The sequence below is a fragment of the Protopterus annectens genome, chromosome 4.part1 (genome assembly GCF_019279795.1).
Source record: "Protopterus annectens isolate FY-2018-M chromosome 4.part1, PAN1.0, whole genome shotgun sequence".
Classification (NCBI taxonomy): domain Eukaryota; kingdom Metazoa; phylum Chordata; order Ceratodontiformes; family Protopteridae; genus Protopterus; species Protopterus annectens.
Window position 1 is genome coordinate 808,801,431 of NC_056734.1, and position 12,794 is coordinate 808,814,224.

General features: G+C 39.6%; 1 protein-coding gene across 3 annotated transcripts in view; it reads right to left on the minus strand.

Annotated features, from left to right (window-relative positions):
• Window positions 1–12,794, minus strand: part of WDR33 (WD repeat domain 33) — a gene marked incomplete at its 5' end in the record, with an annotated part of 1,521,229 nt that overhangs the window by 789,883 nt on the left and 718,552 nt on the right. For all 3 annotated transcript variants that reach the window (XM_044070565.1, XM_044070566.1, XM_044070564.1), the window contains 1 exon segment: window positions 578–704. In XM_044070565.1, the coding sequence (XP_043926500.1) occupies window positions 578–704 (127 nt within the window).

The window sequence follows — 12,794 nt, forward strand, 5'->3', positions numbered from 1 at the left end:
ATTTAACTTCACTTATGTAACTTACTGGAAAGTAGACAAGACAGTGGCTACTCATTAATAAAAATCCAACACAAATAAATGCAAGCAAAAAGGAAAAGGACTATACTAAAGAAAGTAGTGAGTTTAAAAGATAGAAAGATAGTTCAGTGTATATTTACTTCTGCGTGAATACCTTAATCTTAGACAGTATTGCTATGACATGTCAATTGTGATTTGCTAGGACAGCTTGGTTAATGTTTTCCTTATTGTGGCAGTTTATGTACACACACAAGTCAATGACTCACTCTACTAATGCCAAAAATATGCATTTTGTTACTATTTATTTCACATAACACAAATGCTTAAATACTGCCTGTATACAGTTTATACCAGTTTCTGATTAGTTCCACAAATTAGAAACTGAGAAATGCCATTAAATTCCAGGAAGGAAAGCTAATCTTCAACTATAGAACTAAGCTTGGTATACGTAGAGCTAATATTTTTACATTTAGAACTTTAGAGGCTCACCACTATCAATTTTAATACACAAGTAAAACACTCAAGAAAACTGCAGTTAACTACTAGATAAAATCCTTACAGTGTGGCAAGACTCTGCCCAGTTTTTGGATCCCAGAATTTGATTGGCTGCTGGCTGTCCTTGCTTCCTGACACAAGCAACCCTTTTGTAGGGTGCCAGTCCACGCACTTGACATCTGCTCCATGGCCTGTAGGAAAACAGTCCAGAAATATACTAGTCAACAAAATCAGATGTTACAGTGCAACACAAATTCCCACAACCTTTGAGCTGCAAATCACCTACTAAATTCTACAGAATCGCAAAACAAACATTTCTCCTAAAAGGCTACACCTCAACGTTTATTTGCTATCATTAAAATCAAGGCTGTAAAAAAATCTGGTAATAACATGCACCATGTGTAGTGCTACAAAACACCATGTTCATATAGAATGTAATGTGAAGCAGGCTACATGTTTCCAGTAAACAAAGTGACAGATAAAAGATGCACTTAAGAACAAATATAGTGCAAACCAGTGACATTTAAATCAACATGTTTTATCAAGACTTCAAAAACTTGTAACTTCTGGCAATGCAGAGGATTTTAAACATACAGTCTCATTTATCAAGTTTATTAATTATGTACAAACGCACGTGTGTAAGTACACATACAGATGCCTGCAGGTGAAACAGAATGGATCTAGATACAGGGCTGTAACAAATTCATTTAATCAGAACTTCACTGCACATATTTTTGTAAATACCCTGCTTGAGACATCAGAAGTTTATGCACAATCCACTTTAAAATTCAATATCAAACACATCACCAACTAACACGATATATTAAGTCACCCCCTCAAGTCTACATTTGGGGAAAATGTAAAATAAATTAAAAAAAGTAAAATGCATAATTTTTCTCATTTACTAAATACACACACACAATGTCCACCTTAATCTGCTCCCTAGAAAGGAAATGTAACATTACAATGAAAAATATTTAAAACAAAATAAATATATTATAAAAATATAAATGAAGCACAGACTAAAACTAGCCAATCAGGAATCATCATTAGCAACAAATAAGGAACTTGGTTCAAAACTTCTGGCTCTGACAGCTCACCCAAGAACCTGTTCTTTACACCAATACGAAATAGTACTTCATTTATTATACACAATCCCAGATATTCTATATACCCATCATTACTGGAACAGAAACAGAGCAAGAGCAGCATGAAACAGTGACACGATTATTGGGATCTGTTACTTATCTGCCAGTTCTAACGCATTTAAAGGTATTTCATAAAAAAAAAATTAAATGGCAAAATGTGCAGCAGTATCTATCAGTATTCAGAGGAAACAGTTATAAGGGTCTAGTTTTCTTTTTAAAAATTAAATTGCAAAACTATGTAATTGGACTTCACTTCTCACTACCTAGTAGCAATCATGACCAAGTGTATGCACAACAGTTAAACACGTCACTTTCTGTCTCACCTGAGTCAGTCAGCTTCAAGTGATACTTCTTGAGACTTGTTTACAACAGTGTTACTTCACAACAGAACATTCCTCCATATCTTGAACATGATACTGATGTATCTCAGTACTTGCAACTCTTCAAAGTTTGGTCAATTTCCTGATTACAAAACTGTCAATACCAGAGCCAATTAACAAGAAAACCTACCTCACAGCTTGGTTACGTCATAATTATGAGAAACAAGGTTTCCCCAACTATCATCACTCGCCTTCTTAAAAAAAAAAAAAAAAAAAAAAAAAAAAGGGGCTCTTTGAAACTAATTTGGGTACTTTTCATTAAGGACAAGGGCTTCACCCAGTTATCACCATTCTATAGGAGCTCTGCTACTAATCACTCACTGCCCACTCACACTGGGTTTCTCAAGCCTCGGAATAAAAAAAGAAAAAAACCCAAAAAAACAAAACACTGGCTTAATAGAATCCATGTAATTTATTACATATTAAACTATGACTGGCCATTAACATTCATAGGTAGGTACTAGGCTATCGGCCCTAGCCAAAAAATGTACCCTGGCTTTCACCATGTAATTTATTACATATTAAACTATGACTGGCCATTAACATTCATAGGTAGGTACTAGGCTATCGGCCCTGGCCAAAAAATGTACCCTGGCTTTCGCCACCCAAGAAAATTATTTTCCTGTGCCCCTGTCGAGCAGAGCCACAGAAGTGATCCCCATAGTGAATTTCCCATTTCCCATCCAGTCATCAAGATTTTTCTTGAAGAGTGCTAATGAGGAGCTCTGTTTGACATAGATAGGTAGTCTGTTCCAGAGTATGGGAAGTCTCTGGGACAGGAATCTATCCCTCCAGCACGTTCTGCTTATTGTGGTGACAAGGTTAAGGTCCCTAGAGCGTGTAGCTCGGAGGGATTGGGATTTCCTTAAGTGGAGCATGTCCAACAGCTCTGGGTTTGACACAGCTTTGTATGTTAGGCAGAGATCGCCCATGAGAAGGCGATATGCGATGGAGTAAAGCTGTAGTTTTTGGAGACGGTCTGCATAGGGTATCTGTTTGAGGCCAGTAATCCTCTGTGAGGTATTTCTGTGGTCTTTCCAGTTGTTGTTGATGTCTTGTGAGGTACATACCAAAAGGGGCGTTGTACTCTATATAATGGGTCTAATGAGTGATGAGTAGAGGGGAACAATGACCTCTTTTTTCTGGATGAGAATCCTTTTGTGATGAGGTGAGCCACGTAGAAGGATTTCCTGACCACTGTGGCGATGTGATTACCAAAGGAGAGACTACTGTTCACCTGTGTCCCAAGGTCTCATCACATTTCCGGCATTAAGTAGACTACCAGCTATGTGGTAGTTCATGGGTACAGAGTTTTTACCAAAGGGGATGGCGATACACTTTTTGGCATTGAGCTTCAGGCCATGGCTTAGACACCGGGTATCTGTCTCAGTGAGGCCCTTTTGTAGTTAGTCCACATCGTTAGGAGTTTCGATTATGGCTCCTAGTTTGCAGTCATCTGCAAACTTTGTTAGCCAAAGACCTTCTGTGTTGGCCTGCACTTCAGAGAAGTAGATATCAAACAGGAGAGGACCCAGGACTGAACCCTGTGGTACTCCACTTGTCACTGGTCTGATGTCGGATTTGGAATCCGCTACTTTCAGTGTGGGTTCTGTCCGTGAGCCAGTTGGCAACCCATCTTGTGACATAGGGATTTATATCTAGTTTAGTGAGCTTATCTATAATTCCAGAGTGGGGGATGGTGTCAAAAGCCTTGGCGAGATCTAGATAAGCTGTGTGAACCTTTTTACCCTCATCTATGGCTTTGGTGACTGCTTCAAAGTCGTCAATCAGGTTTAGGAGACATGGTCTGCCTTTTACAAATCCAGAGTTTGGAGATTACCAATGTCTTTGTTTATGAGTTCCACGATGATACGTTCCATGGCCTTGCAGACCAGGCTCATCAGGCTAATGGGGCGGTAGTTCCCGGGGTCCGTCGTGGCTCCCCCTTTGTGGAGTGGGATAACTGTCGCGGTGTGCCATTCAGTGGGTACAAAGCCTGAGGTGAGGCTATAATTGAACATGGTACTTAGGTAGGGTGCCAGTTCATTCTGTAGTTTGTGTAGAACGCAGGCTGGGATATTGTCAGGTCCCATGGATGCTGTGTTCTTGGCTTTGGAGAGTGTGTTTTTTTACCTGTGGAGCCGTGATTATAGGAACTTTGCATTCTTCCGGTATAGAGATGGGCCCTCAAGGGGATGAGAGGGGGGTAAAGTTAGCACTGAACCTATCTGCTAGGATATTGGCAATATCAGTTGGTTCTGTATATTTAGTGCCATTATGCTGTAACTCAGAGCAGATCTGAGTGTTCCCATTTAGATTCTTGACATAGCTATAGAATGCTTTGTGGTTGTCTTTAGAGTCAGTGGCAATTTTGTTTTCGTAACTAGCTTTGGAGGATTTTATGAGGTTGACCAGGGAGTTCCTCCAGTCATGGGATTTGACTCTTTTTTGCAACAGTTTCTTTCTTCTGTTGTAGAGTTTGTTTACGGCAGAGGACCACCAGATTGGCTTCCTTTTTTTGGAGGATAACATCTTGGTTCTATTAGGGATAGCATGATCCATGCACTCGTGTAAGTGCTTATAAAGTGCATTTGTGTAGGATTCGGCAGTCATACCTCTATTGTCCGTCTGCATGGGTGTCGAAGTTTGCCACTTCTGTCTTAAGAAGTGTGAAGTGGGCTTTTGAGAAGTTTTTTACGATGGTTTCCCTAATTGAGGCTGGGGTGGGATGTGGATGTCTAGGCTGATTAGCTTGTGGTCAGATCTGACCAACGAGGAACTGACCTCTGGTGTGGGACACCAGTTTCCCATGTTGGTAATGACCAGGTCTAGGATACTGCTGCCCCTGGTGGGGGTGTGAATAAGTTGATCCAAGGCGTTGGAATTTATGAATTCTAGAAAACGTTGAGCAAAAGAGTTGGTACACGAGTAGTTTTCCCAGTTAATGGTGGGGTAGTTGAAATTGCCCATTATTAGGGTGTTGGGTTGTGCCCTAATACTTTCCAGTGTATAAAGAAATGAGGAGTGTGAATCCTGGGGCATGGTGGGGGGTCTGTAGCAAGCTACAATTTGCATTGCGGTCTTGCCCAGAGTTAGTTGCACTTGGATAATCACGGATGCATTATGCTGTGCAACTAGCCTGGAGGTGTGGATATCCTTAATGAATATGGACACGCCTCCGCCTTTAGTGCTTCTTTCTGGGTTAGGTGGCCGAAAGGTGTTGTATGAATTGAAGCCTGGTAATGCATTCTATTAATATATGCTAAGGAAATTCTAGTTTTCTTTAATTTTTTTTTTTTTTAAAGTAAACTTAGAAATCTGGAGACTTCAAAAGAATGAGACACATGGGACACAAAATACAAAGATAATCAGGCACGTTATACAAAACGAGACAAACATACCTGATTATCTTTATATTTTGTCTGTCCCTTTTCTCTTGTACATTTGAAATCTCTAGATTTCAATTTTTTTTTAATTGAAAACAAAAAAAAAAAAAAAAAAAATCAAGAGATCTTCCTTTCTCCATTGCTTCCTTTTCACATCTCTGACATACTGCGCATGTATGGGAAAGCAAGTACCATATGCATGCACAGTACATCAATAGAGTCCCGTGAAAACGGGGAACAATGTGGAAGAGCACAACGGCACCATTATACAAGGACACTATTTAAGAAAATTAAGTAACTTTTTTCTTAAATAATGTCATTGTATCACAACAATAACCCATGGTTGGGTGTGGGTAATGCTGATCTACCCATGGTTGGCTTTGTTTGGCCACTCGGGCTTCACCCTCGTGACCAAACCACACCAACCTTGGGTAAATCCAGCATTACCCACACCCAACCATGGGTTATTGCTATAATACAACCACACAAGCCTTAGCAATAATATGCTTCCTCATACCTCATCATGTGCATCTAATCACATAATGGGTTCTTCATTTGAACACTACTGCAGTAGCTTTAGCCATACCTCTCAACTTGCAGAAACTGAAAATATAAACAAATGCCTTTGAAAATAAGACCATCATGCTAAAATTGTGGACATCTAATTAGAACACAATTTCAATGTCAAATAGTACATAACTCTTTTTGCTTCCACAAGGAATGAAGGATAACGCACAGAAACACGTTTTAAAACTAGTGACAATGACTGAAAAACATAAGCAAATTATCAGTGTGAAAAATCTGTAGACCTTAATTAACTGTACTGCAAAATTCCACCACATGGGGATAATTTAGTTTTGCTTCAGAAAAATGGGAGTTGTAAGATGAGTCTTCTCTTTCTTTAAATTGTTGCTATGTGTATATATATATATATATATATATATATATATATATATATATATATATATATATATACATATCTCATTTAGTGAGGGTTTCTGTGTGTTAGACAACTTCAAAAATCATGTGATGAAGGGGATTCAGAAAACTGGTAAATCAGGCCTGAAAATAGAAACATACTTCCAAAATGGGGACAGTCGAGAAGACTGTCCTTCACTACAGTGCAATGAAAAAGTATTTGCCCCCTTCCTGACTTCTTATTTATTTACATGTTTGTCACACTAAAATGTGACAGATCAAACAAATTTAAATATCAATAACCAAAATAACAACTAGCACCACAAGAACATAAATGTTCTTGAGCACGGAATGAAGGAATAAAGTCAAATAATATAATAAGCTCAAGAACAACCACACGCAGATAACTGTAGTCAGCATACAAAAATCTGTTCAGACCAAGCACAAACTATGTATAAAATCCATAGAAGTAACTGTTGAAAGCTCTTAAAAAAATCCTTTTATTGTATAACAAAAATCTGGTAAGCACTTTCGCCAGGGTGGCTTCTTCAGACTTTAAGAATACAAAATAATTCAACACACACCTTTATATATGTGTATAGACTTTATCAATTAATGACATCATAATTAATTGGTAAGCAAACTCAACAAATTAATAGTGTTGCATGCTTAAAAAACATTTCATGGATACATAATAAAAACTGAATATACACATTTTATACCAAAATCCCAACTTTTAGAAGACATTATATATATATATATATATATATATATATATATATATATATATATATATATACACACACACACTTAATATAATATACATACGTATAACAAAGCAATAAAATCTATCATTAAAAATAGGTTATATAAGCATTATTAAAGTTACTTAAAAAGTAACCTCCTATTTTTAAGAACTGGTTTGATGGGAATCTTCTCATTGAAGCCAGGGTGGATATGTGCCTGAAATCTAATAATCCAGTTAGTTTCATTTCTTTCAGTGAAGTTTCTAACATCTCCACCTCTCAAACTAGGTAAGTTGACATACACAACCATGAACTTGAACGTGTGTAAATTGTTAGTTTCTATGATATGTTTGGAGAGAGCATTTATAGTGGATTTGATACGTATTTGATATAAATGCCCCCTCACCCTGTCTCTAAGCCTTCTATCGGTTTTACCGACATAGAAGGCAGGGCAGGAAGAACAAAGAGCAAGGTAAACAACATGTTCAGTATTGCAATTGGCTGTAATATCAAAACTATAAAGTTGAGATGTGGTGGGATGAACAAAAATATCAGTCTCACATATATAAGAGCAATAGTTACAGTTGTTACATGATCTAGTGCCTAAATAAGTTTTATATTCGTATGAAGGCATATTGTTGGGATGGCATAGGAGTCTGTATAAATTCTTCTTCTTTTTAAATAAAAACTGTGGATGCTCATCCACAATATCTTTAATATGGGGGTCAACAATTAATACATTCCAGTGCTTACATATAATATCTAAGTTGTGTGTATAGAATAATTAAAGTTTCTGTGATGGTAAACTAGGATTGACAGAATAACTTCTATCGGATCAAAGATATTATATGTAAACACTGGAATGTATAGTTTAATAGGTTTATAGGTTCATACTAGGCTATCTGCCCTGGGGCAATTATAAGCCTAGCCCGATTCTGTATGGCTTACGCCACCCCTTGATTTGAGTATACTGTGTCCTTTTTAAGGTTTAGTTTACTGTGCCTTTGTCTAATAGTAACACGGGAGTAATCCCTGGGACAAACCTACGATGCCCCATCCACCTATCGAGATTCTTCTTGAAGAGATTCAGTGAGGTGCTCTGCCTCACATGAACTGGAATTCTATTCCAGAGCGAAGGGAGCCTCTGGGTTATGAACCTGTCCCTCCAGCAAGTTCTATTTATTTCTGTGCTGAGGTTCAAGTCCCTCGAGCATGTGGCTGTAAGGGATTTAGATTTACTGAGGTGGAGCATGTCCATTAATTCTGGATTTGACATAGCTTTGTATGTCAGGCATAGATCGCCTCGAAGTAGGCGGTATGCAACTGAGTAGAGCTGGAATTTTTTTAACCGAGCAGCATATGGCATCTGTTTGAGACCCTTGATCCTCTTGGTGAGGTACTTTTGGGGTCTTTCTAATTGCTGCAGGTGTCTGGTAAGGTACAACCCAAAAGGGGCATTGTATTCTATGATGGGCCTGATGAGGGATGAATAAAGGGGCACGATTACCTCTCTTGATCTAGATGTGAAACCCTTCGTGATGAGGTGGGCTATGTAGAAGGTCTTTCTAACCACTTTGGCATTGTGGTTTTCAAAGGAGAGATTGCTATCAACTTGGGTCCCCAGGTCCCTAATAACTTTCTCTGTACTTAATGGGTTTCCGCCTATGTGGTAATTTGTGGGCACATTGTTTTTGCCAAAGGGTATGACTATACATTTTTTGGCATTTAGCTTTAAACCGTGGCGCTGGCACCAGTTATCTGTCTCTGTGAGACCTTTTTGAAGGATGTTTGTGTCAGCTGGAGAGTCGATTATGGTGCCATGTTTGCAGTCGTCTGCGAACTTGGTGAGCCATAGTCCTCCCACGTTTGCCTGTACCTCGGAAAAGTATATACCGAACAAGAGTGGTCCCAGGACAGAACCCTGTGGGATGCCACTTGTGACCGGTTTCGAGTCTGACATGGCTCCAGCAACTCTCACTCTGTGGGTTCTGTCTGAGCCAGTTTGCGACCTATCTTGTGACATAGGGGTTTATATTTAAGCTGGATAGCTTATCTATGATGCCCGAGTGGGGTATTGTGTCAAATGCCTTTGCTAGGTCCAGATAGGCTGTGTGGACTACCTTCCCTTCATCTATGGCTTTGGTGACTGTTTCGAAGAAGTCAACCAGGTTCAAAAGGCAGGATTCTGCCCTTGACAAAGCCGAACTGGGTAGGATCTAGTGTCTGTAGGTCCCCAATGTCTTTGTTTATGAGCTCCATGATGATCCTCTCCATAAACTTGCAGACTAAGCTAGTCAGGCTTATGGGGCGACAAGTTTCCCAGGTCCGAAGAGGCTCCACCTTTGTGGAGTGGGGCCACAGTTGCTGTACGCCATTCTGTGGGCACATATCCTGTAGTGAGGCTGAGATTGTATAGCTGTTTTATTTTAGGGATTAGTTCCTCTTGGAGTACATGTAGGACGCAACCTGGGACGCCATCTGGTCCCACGGAAGCAGTGTTTTTTGCTTTGGAGAAGGCAGCCTTCACCTGAGCATCAGAGATGTTTGGGAGGCAGCCCTCTGCCGGGATAGATACTTTCTCTTTTGGGGAGGGGGGTGGAGAAGTTTGCACTGAACCTGTCTGCCAGGATATTGGCGATGTCTGTGGGTTCAGTGTATTTTTTGTCATTTAGAATCAACTCAGAACAAGTCTGGGAGTTGCATCCCAGGTTCCTAACATAACTGAAAAAAGCCTTATGATCATCTTTGGTGTCCTGTGCAATTTTTCTCTCAAAGCTGGCCTTGGAGGATTTTATGAGGGATCATAATTCTTTGCTAGTACTGATCAGAGATGCCTTCCCTATTAGGGATTTTGCTCTATCATGTAGTAGCTTCCTCCTTCTGTTGTACAGTTTATTTATGGCAGGGGTCCACCAGACTGGACGCCTGCCTTTGGATGATTGGGTCTTGGTTTTGTTTGGGATAGCATGATCCATGCATTCCTGGAGATGTCTGTAGAATGTGTTTATATAGGATTCTGCAGTTTGGGCCATAGTTTTCACTGGCCCTGGGGCCTTGAAGGATTCCCACTTCGGTTTTGAGAAGTGAGACGTTCGCTTTTGAGAAGTTTTTCACTGTGGTTTTCTGGGCTGGGGGTGGGGTCAGGATATGGACATCCAGTGAAATTAATTTATGGTCTGATCTTACCAATGAGGGATATACTTCTGGTGTGGAGCATAGAGTCCCCATGTTGGTAATGATCAGGTCTAGTATGGTGTCCCCTCTTGTGGGAGTGGTGACTAGTTGTTCCATAGCATTTGAGTTTATAATTTCCAGGAACCTTTGGGCTAAGGTGCTGGGGATTGAGTAGTGCTCCCAGTCAATGTTTGGGTAGTTGAAGTCGCCCAATATAATGGTGTTCAGAGAGATCTTCATGTTCTCCAATGTTTTCAGGAAAGCAGAGTGGGATTCCTGACTTTGAGAGGGTGGTCTGTAGGATGCTATAAACTGAAAAGCAGTCTTGCCCACTGTTAGTTGCACATGGATGGTCTCCGATACTTTGTGCAATGCCACTAACCTGGAGGTGTGGATATCCTTGATAAATATGGAAACTCCCCCTCCTTTTGTGGTTCGGTCCGGGTTTTGGGGCCGAAAAGCATGATATGAGGTATAGCCTGGTAGTGCTGGGGTGCTCTCTGGAGCCTTGAACCAGGTTTCTGTCACTGCACAGATATCGATGTTCTCCATACTGAGGAGAGCTTCGAGTGCGTGCATCTTGAGGTTAAGACTTCTGGCGTTAAGCAGCATTACCCTTAGTTTCTTGTTCTGTCTATGGGGGTGGGTTTGACTTTTGAGCCTTGCCTAAAAAAGGCACTATGGGGGTGGCAAGAGCCTTTGCCAATATCCGAAAGCCCAGTGGTGACAGGTGCAAGCCGTCCGTAGCGAAGCAACGTGGCTTGTCGAGCATGTCATCCCAGGCCGACAGACACTGGATCCCCTTTGAACGACACCAAAATTTTAGCCAATTGTTGAAATCGATCATTTTGCCTTTGTACTGTGGCATCATTCTAGGTGAGGGTAAGATGCTGCTCAAGGTCAGGGTCATACCAGCCTGGGCTACATGATCAGAGACCTCCTCTATGTCTCTTTTCATGTAGTCCAGGGAGGTACGTCTCAGGTCATTCACACCAGCATGTACAATGACTGAGTCATATTTGTATTTGCTTTGGAGTGACCTGAGTGCTTGCGTTATGTGGCGGATCCTAGCACCCGACAGGCAGCTCACCGTGTCCTTCTCTTTATTCAGCCTGGTGAGCGGGACGTCAGTGTGTCTGACAATGGAGTCACCTACTACAAGAGTATCAAGTGTGTTATTCAGCCTTAAGGGCTGTGGCTGCTTGGCAGACTGACTTTGTGGGCTATGTGTTGTGCGTGTTTTGTTTTGAGGTAGCGTTTGCTTGGATGTCTCTGTATTAACTGTTGACCCCCACATTAAAGATATTGTGGGTGAACATCCAGAGTTTTTATTTATGTTTTGTTTTGAGGTAGCGTTTGCTTGGATGTCTGCTTTGGAGGTCTCTGTATTAACTGTTGACCCCCATATTAAAGATATTGCAGGTGAACATCCAGAGTTTTTATTTAAAAATAAGAAGAATTTATACAGACTCCTATGCCATCCCAACAATATGCCTTCATACGAATATAAAACTTATTTAAGCACTAGATCTTGTAACAACTGTAACTATTGCTCTTATATATGTGACTATAATATTTTTGTTCATCTCAACTTTATAGTTCTGATATTACAGCCAACTGCAATACTGAACATGTTGTTTTCCTTGCGCTTTGTTCTTCCTGCCCTGCCTTCTATGTCGGTAAAACCAATAGAATGCTTAGAGACAGGGTGAGGGAGCATTTATATCAAATACGTATCAAATCCACTATAAAAGCTCTCTCCAAACATATCTTAGAAACTAACAATTTACACACGTTCAAGTTCATGGTTGTACATTGTCAACTTACCTAGTCTGAGAGGTGGAGATGTTAGAAACTTCACTGAAAGAAATTAAACGAACTGGATTATTAGATTTCAGGTACATATCCACCCTGGCCTCAATGAGAAGATTCCCATCAAACCAGTTCTTAAAAATAGGTGGTTTCTTTTTAAGTAATTTTAATAATGCTTATATTAACCTATTTTTAATGATAGATTTTATTGCTTTGTTATACATATGTCTATTATTTTATGTATGTACGTATGTGTATATATATATATATATATATATATATATATATATATACATACACACACACACATACACACGTCTTCTAAAAGTTGGGATTTTGGTATAAAATGTGTATATTCAGTTTTTATTTAATATGTATCCATGAAATATTTTTGCTTAAGCATGCAACACTTAACTGTAGAGTTTGCTTACCAATTATGTCATTAATTTATAAAGTCTACACACATATATAAAGGTGTATGTTGAATTATTTTGTATTCTTAAGGTCTGAAGAAGCCACCCTGGCAAAAGCACTTACCAGATTTTTGTTATACAATAAAAGGATTTTTTAAGAGCTTTCAGCAGTTACTTCTATGGATTTTATACACAGTTTGTGCTTGGTCTGAACAGATTTTTGTATGCTGACTACAGTTATCTGCATGTGGTTGTGCTTGAGCTTATTTAAATTTAAATATTAGACAAAGATAACCCAAGTAAA